General features: G+C 45.7%; 1 protein-coding gene across 1 annotated transcript; it reads left to right on the plus strand.

The window, feature by feature from the left end:
- Positions 1-11,615: 11,615 nt before the first annotated feature.
- On the plus strand, positions 11,616-14,463 carry LOC4329851 (BTB/POZ domain-containing protein At1g67900). Its single transcript, XM_015768157.3, has 4 exons — positions 11,616-11,813; positions 11,971-12,040; positions 12,227-13,489; positions 13,620-14,463. The coding sequence occupies exons 1-4, from the start codon at positions 11,755-11,757 to the stop codon at positions 14,187-14,189; spliced, it is 1,962 nt and encodes a 653-aa protein (XP_015623643.1). The 5' UTR covers positions 11,616-11,754; the 3' UTR covers positions 14,190-14,463.
- Positions 14,464-23,491: the final 9,028 nt, after the last annotated feature.

Below are 23,491 nucleotides of genomic sequence, written 5' to 3' on the forward strand. Positions count from 1 at the left end.
GGAAAATGTTGTCAAAATTTTTCATTCCCCTCAAATTTCGGTCTGACCGAGATCGAAAAGACCGAGACCGAATTTGCCGGTCATAAGTTTTTTTTATGAAATTCGGTCCGGACTTTCCAAAGACGGAATTACCCAAATAACCGAAGACCGAGACCGAATTTTTCAGTCTGACCGAATGCCCACCCCTAGCTCCCAGCGCACACACACATACACAGAGTGTGTGTGCCGTGCGTGTGTGTTGTGGGCATGGCAATGGCATGGGTGTGACTGGGTTGGAGTTTACGAGCAAACACAAGACATTCAATTGCCTGCAGCTGCAGCAGTGTTCTAGGGTTTGGAAACCAAGGACCCTTGTCACATGGTCCTGTCCCTCCTATACTGTCCCTATACCACTCCTCTGCCTACGGGTCTCACTCCTGACCCTGCTGGTTGTACCACCATTGCCATACTGCTTGCAGACGTGTACTCGATCCGTCAGGACAAACATACTCCTACATACAGTAGTTACAGTAGCCGTATGTGTGTGTGCGTACAATACCACCAGTAGTAGTACATCAGTTATAACTAGAAAATCAGCGCGCCAGTTGGCGCGCATGATTTATAGCCCGTATATATTATTTTTGTGTTATTAATTAGCACATTGTTCATAAAAAATATAGAAATCAATTTAATTTCTTTGAAACTCATGCAAAAATCATAGTTGAATGGAATTTTCTGAGTTCCAGTTTAACATAACAGATCATATTGTTGAGAAAATCATCAAATTTTCTCTTTTTTTCCACCCATGCTATTGTTTCTTCCTTTGTTTTTCTAAAATTATAATTAAGTTATTAACTAATTATAAAATTGGTGTTGGTATTTTTTAAAAAAAACAAAGTGTTTCACCCCTCACATTATTTCTACAATATTTTAACAAATATACATATCATCACATTATTTCTACAATATTTTAACAAATATACATATCATTTTTATAATATTTAACATATACTTATCAATATGCTCCACATTAAAAACGGGTATCATTTGTTTATTTTATGATAAGTACCGATAAAACTTCACGTTTCATTATTTTCTATTCTTTTTACTCTTAGTTTACTTGTTGAACAAAATATATTAAAAATTGTTTAGTGATCCCGTAGCAAAGCATGGAGAATCACCTAGCAATAGAAAGTGGAAGGGCCTTGAATCTTCGATGATTCGTCCCCTTCACCGCTCATCGCCATCGCGGCCCCGGGTCGTTGGATCCTGGCATTGGAACTTTATTTGCTGCGTTGGTGCTGGGAGAAAGGCGATGGCCATTAGGGAAGACGACACTTGCGAGAACAAGGATTGTCGCGTCGGTGCTGGGAGAAAGGCGATGGCCATTGGGGAAGACGACACTTGCGAGAACAAGGATTGCCGTGTCAATGCTGGGAGAAAGGCGACAACCGTTGGGGAAAATGGCGCTTGCGAGAACAAGGATTGTCGCGTTGGTGCTGGGAGAAAGGCATCAGCCGTTGAGGAAGACAACGCTTGCGAGAACAAGGAGAAAAGGAGGAAGATGATGGTAGCGAAGGCAACATCGCCCTCGTCCCTTGATTGTCCAAAGCTGGGTATCCTCATTGAGCCCTTCTTCATCCCTCTCTCTTCTTCCTCCTGGATTTGGTCGAGCTTGGGGTCGTGGTTATTGCTACCGTGGATGGTGAGGACGTGCTCGACCTCGATGCTCGTTGGCTGGTTGGCGCATCCACACTCGCGGACTATCACAGCTGGTATGGCTCGACGCCCTCCACTTGCTCCATTGAGTGAGTGGATCTTGCTCGTTGGCAACAGCTTCCGTGGATCCGGAAAATATTGCGGTAAATGTCTTCCTCGTTGCCGATTTACGACAGCTAACATCGGCTCGCTGTTTATATTTTTTTGGGAATTGCTAAAAAGTTGTCACAAGTTTTTTTGGCAAAAAAAAACTTTTAAATGTTACTGTAGTATAGTTGTAGTATAACTACAATGTAACTACACTATAGTTACATTGTACATAATAGTGTAACTGTACTGTAGTAATCTCTATATAAGTGATATAAAGTTGCATATAGTATTTTAATACTTATATACAAGTTACAATATTGTTACGGTATAGTTATAGTGGAATTATATTATAGTTAGATTTAAAAGTTGTTCCTTTAAAAAACTTGTGGCAGTTTTTTGGATACTATTTTTTTCTTATCCATTGTTTCCTCAGCATGCAATCTTTTTCACCAGTTCTTTTCGTGTTATCGTGTGATTTTTTTCAACCGAGTTTAGAATGCTCTGGATTTTTTCCTTTGTTTTATCTAGACTCTTCACACACGTTCAAAATGAACGTGCTCTTCTGGACACGTGGCACATTTTGATGATATGTGAACTTGGTTTTTGGTTTGGCCACGTGGCCCAATGATTTGGTAGAGTTTGCACCCTGCAACCAGTATTTTAGATTTGTGTGCACGCATGTTATAGTAATAATAGTATATATAGCTCTATCCTATTATATAATTAAAATTAGCATAAATGGAAAAAAACAGTTTGCTCGTCCACTTGTATCCCTAACCACGTAGTGTTTGAGAGCCCGGCAGGGTTTCCCAAACCACCGGGGTCAGGTTACCGCGCTCTAGCGGTAAGCACGGTTATCGTGTGGTAACCGTGGCAAACCGTATGAAACCGTATAAAATTTATCAAAATTTCGAAGTATATTTTAAATTTATTTGAATTTAAAGAGGTTATCGTAGTTTTTCTTTTACAGTACACTCGCGGAGTCGCGGTAAGCGCGGTAACTCTAGAGCCCGGCGGCGGTACTGTTTTGCTAGCGTAAGTAAAGGGACAACGAGAAACAACTCCGACGCGCCCATTGTATATTTACGTATATCACATGCGGTACAAGTAGCTGCACGTATTTGGGGGGTACGTATGGCAGTACTGTTCTCCAGCACATTTGTCGTATGCCAGTTGACATGTCTCTCAGAGACAAATTAAGGAGGGTCGTAGCTAGCCAGACACAGCCACAGGCGCGGTGTATTGCATGGTGCAGCTTTTCTTTTTGTGGAAAAATAGGGGGGTCGTAGTGCATCATGCCATATTGCCATGCATCGGATGAATTGAAGATGATGGGGACGAAAATGCGTGTTACATGATGCGGCCCTTGTCGTCTCCTGCGATCTTCATAGCTAGAGAATCATAACTCCAAGTCTCCAACGAGTTGTAGCTGCTAACGATCGAGTGGTACGAACGAAAAAAAACGATCCGCCAAAAAAAAAAAACCCAACGTTGCGTAATGTGATTAAACAAAAAAGGAATTTCAGAAAACATTGGGCCTGTTCGGTAGGCCAACTGCTGCGGCTGCGCACAGTGAGTGCGACACTGTTCATGCCGACTGCGCCGCAGCCGCAGCCAGGGCAGCCGGACAGGCCCATTATTTGACCGAAATTAGATCGTATAAAAAAAATTCTAGGAGAGAGGTTACAGGAAATGAAAAACTGACAGAAATTGCTGGGGGATCCAACTGCTGATCACCTAAGATAGGAAATGGAAAACAGTAGTAGTATTGTATTGTGGACGGACAACGACTACTGAAAGTCTATAACTATGAGGCCAGCAGTAAACTAACTCTATGAACAGTAAAATCATACCGTGTGAGGGGAACAGTATTTGGGAGAACTTAATTTGGGCCGTTACATGTGTAATCGGATGGTAAAGGAAGAGCCTAACGCAACTCTTGTGAAAACGGCACAGTTGAAGCCGAATGTTATAGAGAGAGCACATGGCCTCGTAGAACTAACGGCCCAGGATCCGGTCCATGTGGGCCATTTACAGATTGTTGGGCCTTTTGAGCATTAATAGATGGGCTTTGAGTTGTACCAGATTGGGCTAAAAACATGGGGAAAAAGTCCACTTTGACTCCCTTAAATATACACCGAATCTAATTCGTACCCATCAACCAGAAAACCGGTTAGGACGACTCCCCCAATTACTAAAACCGGTACAAATTGACTCCCTAAGTGGTTTTAGAGGGTGGTTTTGCTGACGTGGCATGCTGACTTGGTCTGTTGTGCTGACGTGTCAGCCCAGTCACCAAAATACACATGAGGCCCACATGTAAGTGATAGGAGAAAATATAAAAAGCGTAGGGCCTACTTGTCAGCCATCTTCTCCCTCTCTATTTTTTCCCCCAAATCCCCCAAAAAGAAACAGTAGAGCAAGCGGTCGAGGAAGCCGAGTGCGTAGTTGTTGTGCGGGCACTGCACTACACGTTGTCGTAGGTGTAGACGAGGGTGTGGTTGTTGCTGCTCAGCATCAGCTCTGGCTCGCTCCTCTCTTGGTACTGTGCCGCCGCGTCGCCGGACCCGGACGGCCCCGCTAGCGGCCTCGCGCCTGGCGGCGATAGGTCCGGCAAGCACTTCGCCGACCGCTTGCTCCCGAACCGCCCCGGCGCTGCCGCTGCTGCCGGCTTGAGCGTGCCCCCGCCGCGGATGAGCCGGTGGATTCCGAGGTCCGCCAATAGCGGCTCCATGTCGGCGTCGAGCAGGATATTGCTCGGCCGGACGTTGCCGCACGAACTTCTTGTCGTGGAGGAAGGCCAGCCCTCTCGCCATGCCGCGGGCGATGCGTCGTCGCTGCCGATCCTGCGCACCGCCAGCACGGCGCCGTCGTCCAATACCGCCATGTACATGATGCTGCTGCCCGCCGCGCCTAGGATGTACGCCGACGCCTTCAGTAGCGTCTCCATCTCCAGCTCCACGTCGCCGTCCACCGTCACCAGCACCGCGCCGCCGCCGCCACCGTCCTTGGCCTTCTTGCCGCCACGTCGTCCGTCTTGGCGGCGACGACGCCCTCCTTGGCGGCGAAGGACGCCGACGTGTCAGTCACCTCCTCCGTGTCGTCGCTCTCGTCTCTGGCACTGAACTGGCGCCGCGCACGGCAAGAATTATACCATTTCTCCCCTCGTCGAGTGTACAAGAACTCCTCGGCGTGTCGAGGGACAACTCCGGCGCCCTCCCGATGACCTTGACCTTGGCCGGCGCCGGTAGCCGCATCCAGCACCCGAACTTCCCACCGCTGCCGCCGCCGCCACTACCGGCGGCGGCGGAGTGTTAACAACATCGCATCAACACGGAGGTGGAGCTGTACCGCCACGGCAGCCGCACCCGGCACCCGATCTTCCCACCGCTGCCGCCGCCGTCACCTCACTGTAGGATACGCGACAGGAGCGACCGCGGCGACTGGCAGCTCTCGATGCCGCCGCTTCGCCCGGCCTTCGCGCCGGCCTTCTCCACCCACCGCCGCCCACGGCTTCACGGCTTCGTGCACTCCCTTGGCGCCTTCCACTCCGCTCCCTCGCCGCCCTCTGCTCCGCCATCCGTGCCCTCGGCAAGCTCTCCGCGCTACTCGCCGACGGGAAGAGAAAGAGAGAAATAAGGGAGAGGGAGGGAGGCAGAAAGGTTGGAAAGAGAATGACATGTGGACCCCACAAGTCAGTGGATCCTATTATAATTTTTGTGTGTGAGTGACAAATTGGTCCCACATATATATTTTTAAATCTAATCTTACATCAGTGCCACGTCAACGCCATGTGGGACGAAGACCAAGTCAACAACGCCACGTCAGCAAAACCGCCCTTGAAACCGCCGAGGGAGTCTATTTGTACCGGTTTTAGTAATTGGGGGAGTCATCCTAACCGGTTTTCTGGTTGAGAGGTACGAATTAGATTCGGTATACATTTAAGGGTGTCAAAGTGGACTTTTTCCAAAACATGGCACTCAGTCCCCTTCCGTGGGCTACCACAATGCACCCGCAGCTAATTAAAGGAATAAGTTCACTTTGTGACCCTTAAAAGTGATCGAAATCTAATCCGTAACCCTAAACCACAAAACCAGATATTTCGACCCCCAAACTCTCAAAACCGGTGCAATTTGACTCCCTCGACGGTTTTGGAAGGCGGTTTCGCTGACGTGGCGCCTACGTGGCAGTATTGACTCGGTCTCCTTTTTCACGTGGTGTTGACGTGGCGTTTAGGTGGCATTAGAAATAAAAAATATGTGTGAAACCCATTTGTCATTTATCAAAAGTATGGATGGGCACACTGACATGTAGGGCCCACTAGCTAGCTCGATCAATATAAAGAGCAAATCATGCATTCATCAAATCACATCAGATTACCACACTAATCACGATTAGTGTAACAATACTCACGTACATACACTATACACCATGTCGCCGCAGGCCAAATCCCAAAGGCAAACTGCTTCTCTTGGTGGTCATCTCCTTCCTCTCCGTGTTGCCATGGCACACGCTAGCAAGCGGCAGCGGCAAGCCCCTCGTCACTGCCATCACCAAGGACGGCGCCACCAAGCTCTACACCATCGCCGTCAAGGATGGCCACCCCCTCGCCCTCGACCTCTCCGGCGAGCTCGTCTGGTCGACCTGCGATGCCTCCCACTCCACCGTCCTCCCCTATGAGCGCGAGTGCGTGGAAATCATCCTCTCTTCATCTTTATGGGGCCCACATAAAGCAAGGAGACGGGGAGGAGGAGGAAGGGCGGGGTCGAGCCATGGGTGGTCCATCAAATTCGGTATCCGCCGCCCCAATCTCTTCCTCCACTGGCTCCTCCGGTCTTCCTCACGCACCGATTTGTGTCGCCACCGCCGGCCAACTCTCGAGTTCATCGTCTTGGCTACGGCTGGCGTGGCCGAGGAAGAGGAGGAGACGACGAAGCCGGCAGTGGCCTCACTGAGACTCGGCGACGTCTAGGGCAGCGCCTAACGGTGGCTGGAGTGCGTGACGGCGATGGAGCGAGCGTGGCGCTCGAGCGGCACGGGGATGGGAAAGAGCAGGTCTTGGGGATTCTCTTTATATAGGCCGGAGGGGAGAAGGTCGACCGCACGGACGGAAAACGGCGCCGGCGACGGTGGAGCTCCCTATTGAAGACACCGGTTTAAGAAATCGATTGAGGGCGATTTAGTGCGGGATTAAGCGGGATTTGTTGGGGAAATTGATGCCCACTACACAAGGAACCGATTTTTCTAATTAATTTAGAGGAGAAACGATAGGGCAGGGAGATCAATGGAGGCGGCAGTGCTTGAGTTTTACGGGAGAGATGAACAGACGACGGACAGAGGTGGAAGAAGCTCCTGGCGAGCGGGGCCCACCTGCCAGCGAACGGAAGAGAAATAGAGGGGAGGATGAGGAGAGAATGATTTTATGTGGGCCCCACATATCAGTGGGTCCCACCCATACTTTTGGTGAATGACAATTGGGTCCCACACATATTTTTTATTTTTAATGCCACCTAAGCGCTACGTCAACGTCACGTGGAAAGGAGACCGAGTCAATACTGCCACGTAGGCGCCACGGCAGCGAAACCGCTCTCCAAAACCGCCGAGGGAGTCAAATTGCACCGGTTTTAAGAGTTAGGGGGTCGAGATATCCGGTTTTATGGTTTAGGGTCATAGATTAGATTTCGATCAATATTGAGGGTCACAAAGTGAACTTATTCCGTTATAGAGAGAGCACATGGCCTCGTAGAACTAACGGCCCAGGATCCGGTCCATGTGGGCCATCTACTAGATTGTTGGGCCCTTTGAGCATTAATAGATGGGCTTTGAGTTGTACCAGATTGGGCTGAAAACATAGCACTCAGTCCCCTTCCGTGGGCTACCACAATACACCCGCAGCTAATTAAAGGCTGTAATGGACCAAATGTCCAATGGAGACCATGTCTTGAGCTGGGCCTCATCCAGTCATCCTGGACCATTTCAACCATAGCAAAGCCCTACTCACAGAAGGTTTTTGGTTTTCCTTATCTCTCGTGCCTTTGAATAGTCCCGATGCATTTGGATTATCTATAGTGAATTTGCTGCAGAAAAGAGGTGATTGCTTTGATAAGATCACAGAGGCTAATAATTTACTATTATATTCATTCTAGAATATAAGCATCGTTTTGCTATATACCTAGATATTTCTTCATAATAAATAGCCAGAAGCGATTATATTTTGGAATGGAGAGAATCACCTAAACGTCTGCAACGGTGCAAAAAGAATTCCGAGTCAAAGATTCTTTAGATAAACCACCTATACTTTAATACTAGTATTACTTATTTGTTCAGTTTAGCCTTCGTTAAAAAAAAGCTGCAGTTAGCCATGGTTTAGGAGAATACACTGAAGAAATTAAGGATGAAATTAAGGAGGCAGCAGACTGGCCCAGCTCTTTACGTACTGCAAGGGCATGTTCACCATTCAAGTGAGCAAGACATGCTATTTGGCAGATATGAATATATGAAGCATATCTTCAGAGAGCTGCTAGTATTATTTTGGTTTCATGATAGAGTAGTGCTTCTACTATCATTGCTCCTGAATGGATGGCAATAAAAACTGAACAGGCAGAGTACAACTAGGTTGGCTTTGTGTTGTTTTATTAATCACCGGATTATTTATTTATTTTACACAAGTGACCTTTTTCTCCTTTTAATACAATAGACTTATTATTGTTGTGTACTATGGCTCTGCAACGTCGCACAGGACTTGGATCAGACTATGTAACCAGGGCATTTATATAACGTCAGTCGTCAGACATGGCCAGCTTCACTATTGCTTTCCTCTTGATTATGTGGCGCCCTACGCAATTAGATGGAGATTTTGAATTTATAATGCCATGAAAAGAAATGAAATGCAAATGTTTAGTTGCACAAAAGATAGGGAAAAGAAAGCCTCAAACAAAAAGAAAAGGAAATGGTTGCCCTGCCTTTGTAGAGAAGTAGATTGCAATGATGAACCCTTGAACTCCAAAGCAAGATTTCAGGTGCCATTCGCATAAACTAAACCGGCTTGAGAGATGTTGAGCTCAGCGTAGGGAATCAGTATTATAACCAATGATGGTCTGCAGCCACACTATCATGGAAGATTAATACTAGATTAACATGAGGGACAGAATTGACGACCTTCAGGTGTTCCATTCAATCGTATCACTCAAGTTTTCCTTTCTTAATTATCCACCCATAATCTTCGTGTTTGCTCGCCAGATTTGCAGACAGGGCGTGGCAAGCTCTGATAAAACTAATGTGTTTCAGCTCATTAACCGATGAGTTTGTCCAGTTAATGGCTATAGGAAATTAACCATGCGTTTCTGAACCTTTGAACAGCTAGGTCAAACCCTCGGACTAGTAGTAGAGCTCAAGCCATGGAGCAGTTTTTAACATGGACATTTCGTTAGTTATGGGAGTGCGAGCTCTGAATTTTCCTGAAACGGAAGAATCTTGCTGCCTCTATGTCAGAAATTCAGAAAGAGGAAAAATCACAAGTGGCGGGCAGGCGCTTGATCCGATACAATGGTTATGGAAATAAACGGGCAGCCTCAATAATTAGCTTGAGCCATGACTAATTGTATATACAATATAACCAAACTTCTAACCTGCATTTTAATTCTTTTTTCGAAACAACCTGCATTCCAAATCTTCATATTTGGTAGTACTAGTCATTTCCAAGGGCGGTATAGAAATTACTAGTACTTTGGACTCGTCTAACCAACCAAACAACAAAACCATACAATTTCACTCCTATGAAAAGGCGATCTATCTTAGTATAAACACAATATTTTCTTAGATAATGAAATAAACCTGATATCAAGTGCAGATGTTCACATGTTATTTTCATTTAAACTTCCATATGGGAAAAAAAAGGGAAAAATATACATTTCTCTTAATTAAAGTAGAACTTTTATGGTCGCAGACAGTGCGACCTTTTTCCTTTCGACTGGAGTTCAGACCCACCATTTAATTTACTAATTGCTGCGTCTTTAATTAAGTGGTGACAAGAATTGGATAGAAAAATTTATCCAGAGGTGCTCCACATCCACTCCATTTGATTTAACAAACGCTAAGTAGCTAACCTACCTATGTCGCGCCTAACCGTAGCTGCTAATGAAAACACGACCAAACGCAAACGTAGCTAATTAATCTAGCTATAGGTTATCTGAGTAATTAACACAATCAATCAATCAATTTAATGTTGGACATAAATTCCTTGTGAACAAACTGCTAACCCCACTTTTTGCATACACTTGATGACTTAATTAAGATTATAATGGTAAATTCAGTTTCCCGTCGGAGGACGACGGCGTCTCCCGTTGGCGTTGGTGGCCCTAGGGGCTGCGGTGGCTCTCATCGGCACCGGCAGCCCTAGGGACTGCGACGGAAGACGATGGCGGTTTCCGTCGGCGCCGGCGGCACTAGGGGTTGCGGCAGCCCAGGACGGCGGTGGCTCCCGTCGGTGCCGGTGGCCCTAGAGGCTGCGGCGGAGGACGGCGGCAGCTTCCGTTGGCGTTGGTGGCCCTAGGGGCGGTGGTGGCTCTCGTCGGCGCCGGCAACCCTAGGGGCTACGGTGGCCCAGGACGGCGGCGGCTCTAGGGGTTGCGGTGGCTCAAGACGGTGGCGGTCTGAGCACTTTGGATAGTAGATCCTTAGGAATCCGGTAAAGTGGAAGCCGATCCCGTCGGTTCGTGTCTAGTTGGCTAGTTCCGACTATACGACGAATGATGGTGGTTGAGAGTGGGCTTATAAGCGGCGTGTGACGTCAGCTCACCTGAAACTGATGAAGATGACACAAATGGAGGTTTTCATCAACGGTGCACTAGGGGCGACAGCGACTAGTAGACTTTCACTCGTCAAATCTAGCTGTTTTAGGAGAATATGGAAGCAGAAAAGCAGGATGTGCTGAAGTCGTTTGGTTTTCTTTTCTATTTTGGTTGTGTTCTTTTCCTTGTTGAGACGTGAGTCTAAGTACTATTGTATCCTTTTGGCTGTGTATATCCTTCGTGGATATAGAGGCCAGATTAATGAAAATCCATTATTAAAAAAAATGGTAAATTCAGTTATTGACCACTGTATGACAATGATATTTCCAAAAGAAAATTATCAGGGCCTTCTTAGAATGCAAGATGTTTTTTTCTCGATTCAGAATAGAATTAAACTGATCGATGTGAAAGTAACTTTGGCCTGCATTAGAAGAGAACATTTAACTAGTGATCCAACCGAGTCCTGTATCTAGGAGCCCATCATGCTCATCTGATCCCCAGCAAAAACCTGCAAGATCCTACTCATTTCTGAGCCCCTCCATCCTGACTTTTGCATGCCACTCTGGTCCCTGTTTCACATGTCCCCTTCCAATTCAAGTCCCAAATCCTAATCAATACCCTTGCTAGCACTCATCAGAGTTCATCAATGACAGTCTGGTATATGAATAGTTTGAATTGCAAATTCCCACTCCCTCGCCCTTGAATCCCAGAAAAAAAAACACCTCATGTTAGTGTACTAAATTAGTGAAATTCTTGGCCTTTCAAAAAAAAAAAACATTGTTAGCAAGGCTAGGGAGTTGCCGCTGATCTCTATCTCTCCGAGCATGTGTTAGTGGACGCTTTTCACGGATGTGAGTGTGGTGTTGCATGTCGTACACGTAATCGGAAAAAACATTTTGAATACTTCCATTATCCAAAAAAAAAGATTTTTTTTCTTTTTTGCATCTTCCTTGTTTGGCCCTTGCTTCTCTCTCTCTCTCTCTCCTCCCCAACCACTTGGGCATCATGATATAAGTAGAGCCACCAAGAAACCATTTCCAAGGGCTCACAGAAAGTCAGGGGCCTAGCCAGCCAGCCAAGCCAGTGGTTATAACCAACCTCCCAGTGAAACTTTCAGACCCTCCCGTTTTAGCAAGTGAGAGAAGCCCTGCGACTCTCGCTCGCTCGCTCGCCCAAGATGAAGTTTATGAAACTTGGCACCCGGCCTGACACCTTCTTCTCCAACGAATCCGTGAGGTGTTTTTTTCTTGAGAAATCCTGATTTGTGGAATCAATCAATCAATCAATCTTGGCATGGTTTCAGACTTTCAGTTCCTGGGATTCTTGCCTGTCGTCTGAGGTGATTGAATCGTGGTTGCCTGATTTTTGTGGGTGTTTGTTGTGATGTTCACAGGTCTGTCTGCACAGAGGTCGCCACTGACCTGCAAATCTTGGTGGGTGACTGCTTGTATCAGCTTCACAAGGTAATGGGACATGAAAGATTGTTGTTGTTTTTTGTTTCGCTGTGGTTCTAGAACGGATCTTTTCTGCAACTTTTGTGATAATTAGATCGTGAATTTTAGGGGAATTTTGGATTTGGTTGCATGTTTGGATTGTTTTGATATCGAAGGATTTGTTGATGATGTTTGTTTGGAATTTGTTTTTGACAGTTTCCTCTGCTGTCGAAATGCCTGCTTCTGCAAGCGCTGTGCGCCGAGTCCGGATGCGGCGGCAATGGCGGCGACGTGATCGAGCTCCCGGGGTTCCCGGGCGGCGTCGAGGCGTTCGACGCGTGCGCCAAGTTCTGCTACGGCATCACCGTCACGGTGAGCGCGCGGAACCTCGTCCCGCTCCGCTGCGCCGCGGCGCACCTCGGCATGTCGGAGGCCGCCGACCGCGGCAACCTCGCCGCCAAGCTCGACGCGTTCCTCGCCTCCTGCCTCCTCCGGCGATGGAAGGACGCGCTCGCCGTGCTCAACTCGACGCGCCACTGCGCGCCGCTCTGCGAGGACATCGGCCTCACCTCCCGGTGCGTGGACGCCGTCGCGGCGCTCATCGCGAGCCCCGCCGCCCTCCCGGCGCACTCCTCGTCGGCGTCGCCGTGGTGGGCGCACGACGTCGCCGAGCTCGGGGTTGACCTGTTCTGGCGCATCATGGTGGCCGTCAAGGCCACCGGCGCCGTCCACGAGAAGACCGTCGGCGACGCGCTCAAGGCGTACGCGCGCCGGTGGCTGCCCAACGTCGCCAAGGACGGGATCGTCGTCGGCGCCGACCAGCCGTTCGACGGGGTCGGCAATGGCGGCGACGGCGGCAATGCCAGCGTCAAGCAGATCGCCACGAGGCACCGCCTCCTCCTCGAGAAGATCGTGAGCCTGATCCCGGCGGAGAGGGACGCCGTCTCCTGCAGCTTCCTCCTCAAGCTCCTCAAGGCGGCGAACATCCTCAGCGCGTCCGCCACGTCCAGGGCGGAGCTGGTGCGGAGGGTGGCGTGGCAGCTCGAGGAGGCCACCGTCGGCGATCTCCTGATCCCGTCGCTGTCGTGCGTGTCCGAGACGCTGTACGACGTGGACGCCGTGGCGGCCATCCTCGACGAGTTCGCCCTGCGCCACGCCGCCGCGCCGCCGCCGCCGGTGGCGCTGGCAGTGAGCCCCGACGACGACGACGACAGCCCGGCGCGTTCCGGCGGGCACCGGCGCTCGCGGTCGGCCGAGAGCGTCGGGTTCGACGGCGCCGCGCGGCGGTCGTCGTCGGCCGCGCCCGTGTCGCCCGACGCGCTCGTCAGGGTGGGCAGGCTGGTCGACGGCTTCTTGATCGAGGTTGCCAGGGACCCCAACATGCCGCTCGACAAGTTGCTCGCCATGGCCGAGGCCGTCCCGGACACCGCCCGCCCCGAGCACGACGGCCTCTACAAAGTCGTCGACACTTACCTCAAGGTGAGAATATATTTGAATACCACAAACATTACAAAATTCTACTAATATTTAACTTGATATCAATCTTGTTCTGGTTTTGGATTTGAATTTGTGGTTAACTTTTGTTTTTGTTTTTGTTTTTGGGTGACAGGTGCACTCGGAGATGAGCAAGAGCGCGAGGAAGCGGCTGTGCAGGGTGATCAACTGCAGGAAGCTGTCGGACAAGGCGTGCGCGCACGCGGCGCAGAACGAGCTCCTCCCGCTGCGGGTGGTGGTGCAGGTGCTCTTCTTCGAGCACGCGCGGGCGGCGGCGATGGCGGGCGGCGCGCACGCCGCGGCCGAGCTGCCGGGCAGCATCAGGGCGCTGCTGCAGTCCAAGTCGTCCGGGTCGGATCAGGAGGACGACGCGGCGGACCGCGTGGACGAGCAGCGGCTGCGCGCGCTCGCCGCAGGCGCGTCCCCCGGGGACGACTGGAGCGTGGAGGGCCTGCGGCGCGCGGCGTCCAAGATCGCCACGCTGCGGATGAAGCTGGAGGAGGACGACGACCACGACGGCGGCGGCGGCGACGACGAGGAGTTCGCGCGCAGGCAGCAGGCCGGGCTGGCGCGCAGCGCATCGCTGCGGTTCAGGGCGTTCTGCGCCATCCCGGCGGCGAGGCCGAAGCGGATGCTCAGCAAGCTGTGGCCGCTGGCCAGAGGCGTCACCACCGAGCGGCATTAGCGTCGCAACCAGTAGCCATTACTACTAGGTTTTTTGTACTTCTTCTTCTTGGGTGTCTTGCTTGCATTGCTTGCCCAAGGCCTGAGAATGCAGGTTTCTTTGCTTGTCTCTTCTTCTTGTTTCTCCTTTTCAATTACAGTGTCAAGGCCAAGTGTACCTTCCAGGCTTCCATGTAGTTGTAATCTTTTCTCTCTCTCCGTTTTTTTTTTGGGTGAGGCATGTAGTTGTAAGCTTAATTATTAAAAATAAATAGGAACTGCACAGTTTATATACTTATGTAAGGAGTAAGGTGAATGGATGGAGTGCAATTTACTTCATGCACATTTCCTCAATAATTTTGCTGAACATGCTGATGCAGGGAACTCATATATCAACGATAATCGACATTGTATTCGCTTCGTATCTATATTCAATGATATTCGTTTCGTTTCCATTATTATAGTCTAGGTTTCTGTATTTGTTTATGATTCCGGTATATATGAAAACAAATGTGGTAGACCGTAGAACTACTGTTCATTCATATATGAGTCGTTTTCACCCCTAGTTAGAACTATTGGCCACCCCAATTTCCTCTTTTATAGAGTATATTATTTGTGCGAACAAATTGTTCATGAAAAATTATATATTAACAAACAAGACTTTTGTGATTCAAAGGCACCATATTTTGTAGTGTTAATAAGGTAAAAAAATAATACTAAAAATAATTGTACCTTATGGTGTGTTCTTAAGGACCGTAAAACCACTTGACAAAATGATTTTGCAAGTATACTCGCTCCATTCTAAAATATAGGAATTTCCAAGTGTTTAGCAAAAATTAAGGTATAGACAAAAGATTATCTTGTAGTCACTTTAGTGGTTAAATTTTAAACTTTGAGTTGACAATATTTTTCTTTCCAAGCATCTCATTGGTTGAAAATGTATATATTTGTGTTCACTGAAATCAGCATCTCTTATGACAATAGTGCACATCATAGTTTTCATGGTACAAATAGCAAAAGAGGCCATCACCATGCACTATATATATCTCCCTTTCTTTAATGCGCGATCGAGAAGCAGGCCTATGATTGTTATCCACTTGGCTTGAGAAAAATTGCATCCTGAAGAGACCCAAGAGGGAGAGAGAAAGAGAGAGAGAGGAACAAAGAAGCATGGAAAATCCAGGAGGGAATCAAATGCACCGCGGATATTATTATTTCATCTTCTTTTTACCTGAAAGATCCCCTTTGTTAGGTCTTCGCGTGTGTGTAGGAGGGGTATATATGCCCCGGCCGCGGCATGATGATTTGGTGATGAGACCTCGAGCTCGAAATGTTGTTGGGTCAGCAACCACTATAAACAAGAACAGGTCAGCATGGGCAGCCTTTTCTAGCCACCCTATGATCCTTTAACTTGTTGTTGCTCATCACTAGCATGCATGGGGGCAGGCTCATCCACCCCTGGCCCCCAATGTTGCTTCAAAGGATGTGTCATGTCCTAGAGGAAAATTTTTCACCAGAATATATATACACCTCAGCAAAACAATCTTGTGAGATCCTATATTGCTATCATGCTAGTATGGTTTATCTTTTGCCCCTTGAATGGTGGATGACTCTCTCTATGCACTACTAGAAAAAGTATTTTTCCCAGGCGGGGGAAATGGGTCTTCCCAGGCGGACGCTGGCTCCGCCTATACCTCACAATCTTCGCAGGCAGGCCGGCGGTCCGCCTAGTAAGACCATTATCGTAGGCGAACTGGAGCTAGAGGTGCCGCCTAGGAAAATAGATTCAGTGCGCCAGAAAAAATGTGATTGATCTGCCTGCGAAAATAGGTACAAAATTTTTTTAAAAAAATGCTACAATAATAATTTGTGATAAATAATTTTCCAAATAATTAATTAATTGATGCATAAAAAATATTAGTAACTAAAAAACATTTGATATTAACAAATATACATATATTGCATAAGTGAAAAGTGTCGTCAAAATGTTACAATATTTATAACATTGTCACTTCGAATACACTATCTAATTATATTATGGCACCGCGTTGTTCCACTCCCAAGATTCTTGTATTCTTATCTTGTAGCCAGGATGCTCTCTGGGTCGAAGAACTATCCTTTGATATGACAGCACTCACGGTGGATGAAGTGACAGAGATCGCGCTGCACATTTGTAATGCATGTATCGTCAAAGCTTGTTTGATATTCTATTCTAGGCAGCTGCATGCATGAAAGAACCACAATATATATATTAGTAGGTTCTAAATGTGCATTTCTCCAATGCACTTATACGTTGAGTCGAGAGATTTACATCCTCTGCGTTAACCCTTTATTTCCCATTAACCCTGAGGAATTCGCATGCGTAATACCTGCAGAGGACCGTGCCTCTAGATTGCTTGTGACACTTAATGACATATCATAGAAGGAAAAAGTTAAATTTTGTAATTAGTAAAACAATTGGAGTACATTTACTGTGTGGACTATTATATATATATATATATATATATATATATATATATATATATATATATATATATATATATATATATATATATATATATATATATATATATATATGTATTAGCAGCTTCTCTCTTGTTTGAATCTGCTCTCCACCCTTCTTCTTGTAGTAGTTGTTCGAACTGTATGAATTTTTTACCGTTTCGTATTAAGGAGGAGATTTAATTGTAAAACATTAATAATAGAAATGCAAGAGTATCAGAATCACTTATAATGTGATTCTGATACTCTTGCATTTCGTGCGAAACTTTCTATATGAAAGTTGCTCTAAAATATCATATTAATCTATTTTTTAAGTTTGTAATAATTAAAAGAGTAAATTGTATTGGTGGTACACAAACTTATTAAGTGGGTGCAATTTAGTATATGAACTTGTAAAATGCTCGTTTTGGTACACAAACTTATCTAATCCGTGTGAACTAGGTTCAACATGGCTTGCCAAGGTTAATTCCACCTAGGTGATGTTAATTAGGATATGGCGTGCATACGTATAGTGAGTATGCATAAAACATGCTATATTTATAAATTTGTTCTCTACTTTATTTTGAATTTCGTATGTTTCTAACCCTTGTATCATTGTTCGGTTTTTAATATCTTTCTCTGCAATCACTATATATATATGTGTGTGTGTGTGTGTTTACGTAGCATCCTAATCAGCACATAAATCAACAAAATTAGTCATGTAATGTCCTTTTGACCTTATTTCGCACGCACAAGATAAATTCATGTACCAAAACGAGCATTTTACAAGTTCATACACTAGATTGCACCCACCTGACAAGTTATTGTATTGCCGATGCAATTTACTCTAATTAAAACTCAATCAATCATACGTTAATAACATCTCGTTTTTTATAAAAAACTTAATCTTCATGTTAAAAGAGAAAAGAACACCACCGGTGTTAACTTACTAGGATCATTTGGATGATCTATCGACAGCCGGCGGACAGGGCATGCGGCCAACAAATGCGCACGCACGCTCCGTCCGCTATAGGACGCCCAGATCGATCGACAGTCGACAGGGAGGACAGGCAGCAACTAGCAGCTGCAACCTATCCCTCCGGTTACGACGAGCTGAGAAAGCCAGCCAACCACAGCCAGCCACACACATGCTGACATGCATGCGCCATCACCACACGCTAATAATCAACCAATCGATCGATCGATCGATTCGGCCGTTTCCCTTGTTGCGACGCTCGATCGCACTCACCTTCCAGCTCCCGGTGAAACGTGCGATCGAGAGGGATAGTATAGTAGTTGTTGCAGTACGCGGCTGGGCTGGCTGTTGCTCATCAGCTCGATCGATCGTGCAGATCAGGAGAAGTACGTACGCGTCGCGCGCTGTGGATGGATGGATCGATCGGAATCATTGTGCGTGCGGGTTGGCATATGGCATGGGATGCAGGGCAGCAGGGTTGGGATTTTTAGGACCACCGGCAATGCAGCGATCGATCGACACATCGTCGGCGTTTTGCGGAAATGCAGACGAGCCGTACGTAACGTGGTGGCTGGCTGCCTGGCTCTCTGGCCCCTGGCCCTGCCCTAGCCGTGGGGGTGATGTTCAGCGTTGCACTTTTTCAACTTCTACTTTCACGTCTCTTACGTACGTGTATGTTTCTAAATTACTAAACAATGAGTAATTTTTTTTAAAAAAAATTGTTTTTATAATCAAGTTGTTTAATTTATAAAATTGTATTATCTTTTTAAAGTTTTTTTAAGTTAATACTTAACTAATCAATACGCTTAAATCCGTATGTAAAATTTTCGAAGGGAATATAGATACTGTTTACACATTTGGCCGGCCTTTGCATGGCGCACAGTTGAAGAATGACAAGAGAAAATAAGATGAAGAGAGAGATCAACGGGACTACATATCCCACCGTCTACAATAATAATATCTTAATTTGAATAGGAATTTTTTTCACCTGAGCTTATTTATCTATACACAAATGGAGGGGAGCTGCCATATCTAAAGTAGTGAAAAAACTAATTTTCCTTAAATAAAATAATAAGGCACGTCATCTACTAAACATGGACTGTCCAATTTCTATTCCGAAAACTTTAGGCCGTCAGATATTGTGATTGGCGAAATATTTTTTTATTCTTTCTCTAGAAATTTCTTTGACAATAATGTCTTTCTACGTTCATGAGGTAAAAAAAAGAGCGGGACTCTTCTCGTTAACTAGATAAATTAATTGACCATAGATTATATCGACCTCCATATTAAATCAATCGCACAATTGAAAATAGCATTGCGTTTCATCTGTTTTATGTTCAACAGATGGTACTCATAAATTCACATGGTACACACGTAACAGTGACATATATATGGGCGTACTTATATTATATCCATGTGGCTGCTGAGATTTCTCGCTTTACCCCGACCTGGTGACGTGCTGATGATGGCATTAATCAGCGGCCAGGCCGACAAATAACGTGGATGTCGATGTACAAATTAATCACTCCACATCATCGCCACATCAACTGGGAAGTTAATCAAATGACCTCATAATTTGTCTTGCCTTGCTGCACAGGGGACACGCTGCGAGCAACGCCACAATCTCACACAAGGCAAAGGGAGACGCAGATCGACAACCTGATTAACCCTGATGCACAAGTGTGCACAGGCAACATGGCACATTTGCAACCAACCAAAAAAAAGTCATCATCGCATCGACTAGAAGCATCAATGCTACTACTACATGCTTAGACTAGGTACAATAGCGCTATAAATATATTTTAAAGAGATAAAAGAAAAGAGAGAAGAGTAGCACGCTATAAATCTGTAGCTAGCTGCAGCATGGACTCCAACATGTAATGTGTGTATGATAGATGGGACTAGGTATTACACAGTATAGTAAACAACTATTATATGAATTGGCTATTACATTAGTATAGTTATAGATGATTTGGAGTTAGTAGTTGGCTATACTATTAAACTTGCTGAGTAGGTAATTAATCAATCAATCTCTCTCACACACACTCTCTCTCTCTCTCCATGTACTACATGATGCAGAGACAGCATAGCTGCAAAGGCATAAATCTCCAGAATTGGGTTCAGGACCACACATGCATGATTAAGCGGCATCATTGAGGGCCTCTGGCGATTTGTTTATGGATCTTTTTTGTGGTTAATTATTCTGGAGATGTTAGCAAGATCCTAGGCAATAACCCAACACAAAGCCCTCGTCACAGGTTGTTTTCCAGGCTCGTTTGTACTTGTATCTGTTTGCTTCTTCAGTTAGTTATAGTTTAATTATCCGTGAAAGCGCAAAAGTACAGTCCTAGTGCATGTGCACAAGAAAGAAAAATTGTGTACTAGTGTACGTACGTGCAACTAGATACGACCAGATAAATTAATTTTGCAAAATTAAAAAAAACAAAGAGAAATAAATCGGCAATAGATATAAAACGGTGGTCACAAGCATTGAAGTGAGGCCAACCTGCATTGCGCTAGTACAAATTCAAGGGCTAAGCTAGCTAGATATCCCAAGCTTCCAGCATGGCAAGTCAAAAAAAATGCCAAAAAATTGTCGGAGCTTAAGTTTAATCCAAGCTTTTAAGAAGGGACGAAACATAATTAGGTGGCATAATTGCATTTTGTATCACCCTAACTTAATTCCCCTGAGGTTAACTATTGTGGGGTTGCAAGGAAGATGCCTGGCAAAATTAAACCTTGACAGGTTGTTTTCCTGGACCATAGCTGTTATCTGTGAAAAGCACAAAGGACAAGAGTGTGCATGTGCACATACATATCTGGTGTACGTGCGAGACTAGGCATGACCACACCAACATTTATGTCACTTTTAAGAATATATCTATAATTATCTATATGTGCTTTACATGGTTTTATACAATGATACTTAAACCAAGTACTCATCTGATGTGGAACGACAAAGGGTGCCAGCATGCGTGTCTTTAACAAGTTCATGCACACAAAAAAAAAAAAAGTCTTAGCCACCCCCCTCACAGTAAGATGCGTTTGGTTTCCTACAAAGGGTCAAGTCAAGTCTGGCTTGTATCATTCGACCTGGTTTAGATGAGTCTCTTTGAGATGTGTAAGGACGTATTCAATCTGCTACTAAGGGTGTGTTGAGAATCCCCTTTCCCAACTCACACCTCTCTTTTTCCACGCGCACTCTTTTCAAACTACTAAACGGTGTGTTTTTTACAAAAAGTTTCTATGTGAAAGTTGCTTACAAAAATCATATTGATCCATTTTTTTAAAAAAAATAACTAATACTTAATTAATCACGTACTAATGAATTACTCTGTTTTTCGTGCGGAGAGTTTAGTTCCAAACTCCCCCCAGCAGCGAACAACACAGACGCTAGGAGAAGAAAACCTTTATTTTTCTCCAAGCCGGCTCTTCGCTTGGTGGCACACTACACCCACCACCACTTAGGCAAGTCAAGGCATAGTTAGGGGTGAAGACATGCATAAAACAGCTAAGGCATTAATTAAAATAAAAATACTATTTAATTTTAAAAATATTCACTCTTCTATTTATTAGCTCATCCCTACACACGAGAATTTCTTGGCTCTTCCCTTGGTTTTTTAGGGTACCAAACATACAGGGGCGAAGCTAGCATCAAAATAAGAGGGTGCGCTACCATTGAGAATCTAGAAATTTTCAGTGCAACACTGTATATTTTAGTCTTTTTAAGTGAGAAATTAGGAATTTGGGGGTTCATGTGTACCCTCAAACACTATAAAACTTCGTCACTGTAAACATGGGCTTTCTTACTAAAAGACTCTATTACCTGTACAGTTAAAATGCCCCCACTAACATTATTACACAGAGTCTCATTTCCTGCGCAAAATCGCAAAGGAAAAGGAAAAGGAAAAGGAAAAACCAAAATTGGACCTTGGGTCCGATCGGTAGACGCTGGTGAGGTGGAGCCATCTGGGTCATGATATATACGTCTGCACGCACGTACGCTTAGCTCCACCATCCTCCATCCAAGCTGGTTGCCCTGTCCCTGTTTGGGCTCCCTAGCTCCACGAGATATTGTAGAGAGTACATGGATCCAAAGCTATCTCCTGCACTTATGGTAGAACACATGCCACTTTGGCTCGTTGGCTGCATCATGGCACAGGGCCTTGCGATCGCAGCCATGAGCCATCGATTAGGGTATATCTTCTCTGTTAATTTGCCCCTTGCTAGAATCGATCAAATCGATACTATTCGTCGACCGGAGAGGCGGCGACACGATCGAATTGTCCCTCTCCTCGTCTTATCCTGGATGAGCACCGGCCTCGATCAACTATAATTTTGTGGAGCCACTCATAGTTTGTTTTGGTGACAGTAGCGATGATTATTTGTGGAGACACTCATTGTTTGTTTTGGTGGTAGTGGCGATGATTATCTTTTTTCTTATTTTTTTTGGTGAAGGGTATTTTTACTCGGACTTTACATCTAACAGGATATATGCCATCAAACTGTATGATCGAATAGAAATAGCTAAGCCAACCAGAGGGAGGTGAATGGTTGGTATACCCAAAAACCAAAACTTTTAGCGGAATTAAAAGTTACCCTAAATTTCGACGAAACACAGTCCGACCGAAGTAGACGCGCTGGTCTGACCGCCTGGAAGCCGTCGGTCTGACCGGGCTTGATCCTCCGGTCAAACTGCCGAGATCAACTGCCGTCGCCTGAAACCGCCGCCGGTCTGACCACCCGTGATCCACCGGTCTGACCGCTGGTGTCTCGCCGGTTAGACTGCCGAACCCGAGCAAACACAAATCGAAGAACTCTTGATGTAGATGACAACTTTATTACTTCTCTCTGTGTTTACAAAGTGCAACAACAGCACTCCTCACGAAAATCTCGACTAAACTCGAAACCCTAACTCAACTATCAACTCAATGCTCTCAAAAGCGATATGGGGATGCCTCACGCTCCCTCTCTATTTATACATGAGGTAGATAGTCTAAAGCCATGAACCAAACTCATACAGGAAGTCCTAATCTACCTAGGAAATCTTCCCGTACAAGAAACAAATTTTACAAACTCCAAACATACCAAATTTGGACTCCTTCCAAATTCGACTCCGCATCTCGTACGCACACAATATCTCCATCATATGGCATGGAATCTTCACCAACCACGTGCATTGAACTCTAGCCTAAGTATCCCGCATGATATCTGTCCGTCCGGACATTGCCTTATCTCCAAGTCGACTCCCGATCCATTACCGGCACTACTCTCCCGAGGCATCAAGTCACCTACACATGAATCAAACAAAGAAACCATATTCCGAGACCAAGCTATCTCCAACTTAGCTCATTGTCAGCAAACAATAGTATTACATACGTATAGTATCCATCTAGAAGCCATAAACATGAAACATCCACGGATATCCAAACAAAAAACCCGAAACCGAAACCGACACAGAGTCGGCCGGTCTAACCGCTCGATACACATCGGTCTGACCAACAACCCATGTCCGGTCTGACCGGACCCAAATCTCTAGCAGCACCTATTTAACACCTGCAAATCCAATCATCTCCAAAACCACTTCGCCAATAATCTCCAAATATCAAAACCAATAATTACAGATGCCAATTGTTCATCACAGAATAAGAATCATAAACACTTTGATTTTACACAAACAACTTGATATGAAATTCGTTCCTATAAAGATTTAAACTTAAAATCTTGGAGCGCTACTCATGTCACTGTAACCACTGGGCTACATGCCTTTTGCGATGATTATCTATCTGATCTGATTGGATGATGTAGAACTGGAGATTACGTGTCGTGTGATAACGCTGCATTATATGTATCATTTCGTGCCAGTT

The sequence above is a fragment of the Oryza sativa genome, chromosome 2 (assembly GCF_034140825.1).
Source record: "Oryza sativa Japonica Group chromosome 2, ASM3414082v1".
Lineage (NCBI taxonomy): Eukaryota > Viridiplantae > Streptophyta > Magnoliopsida > Poales > Poaceae > Oryza > Oryza sativa.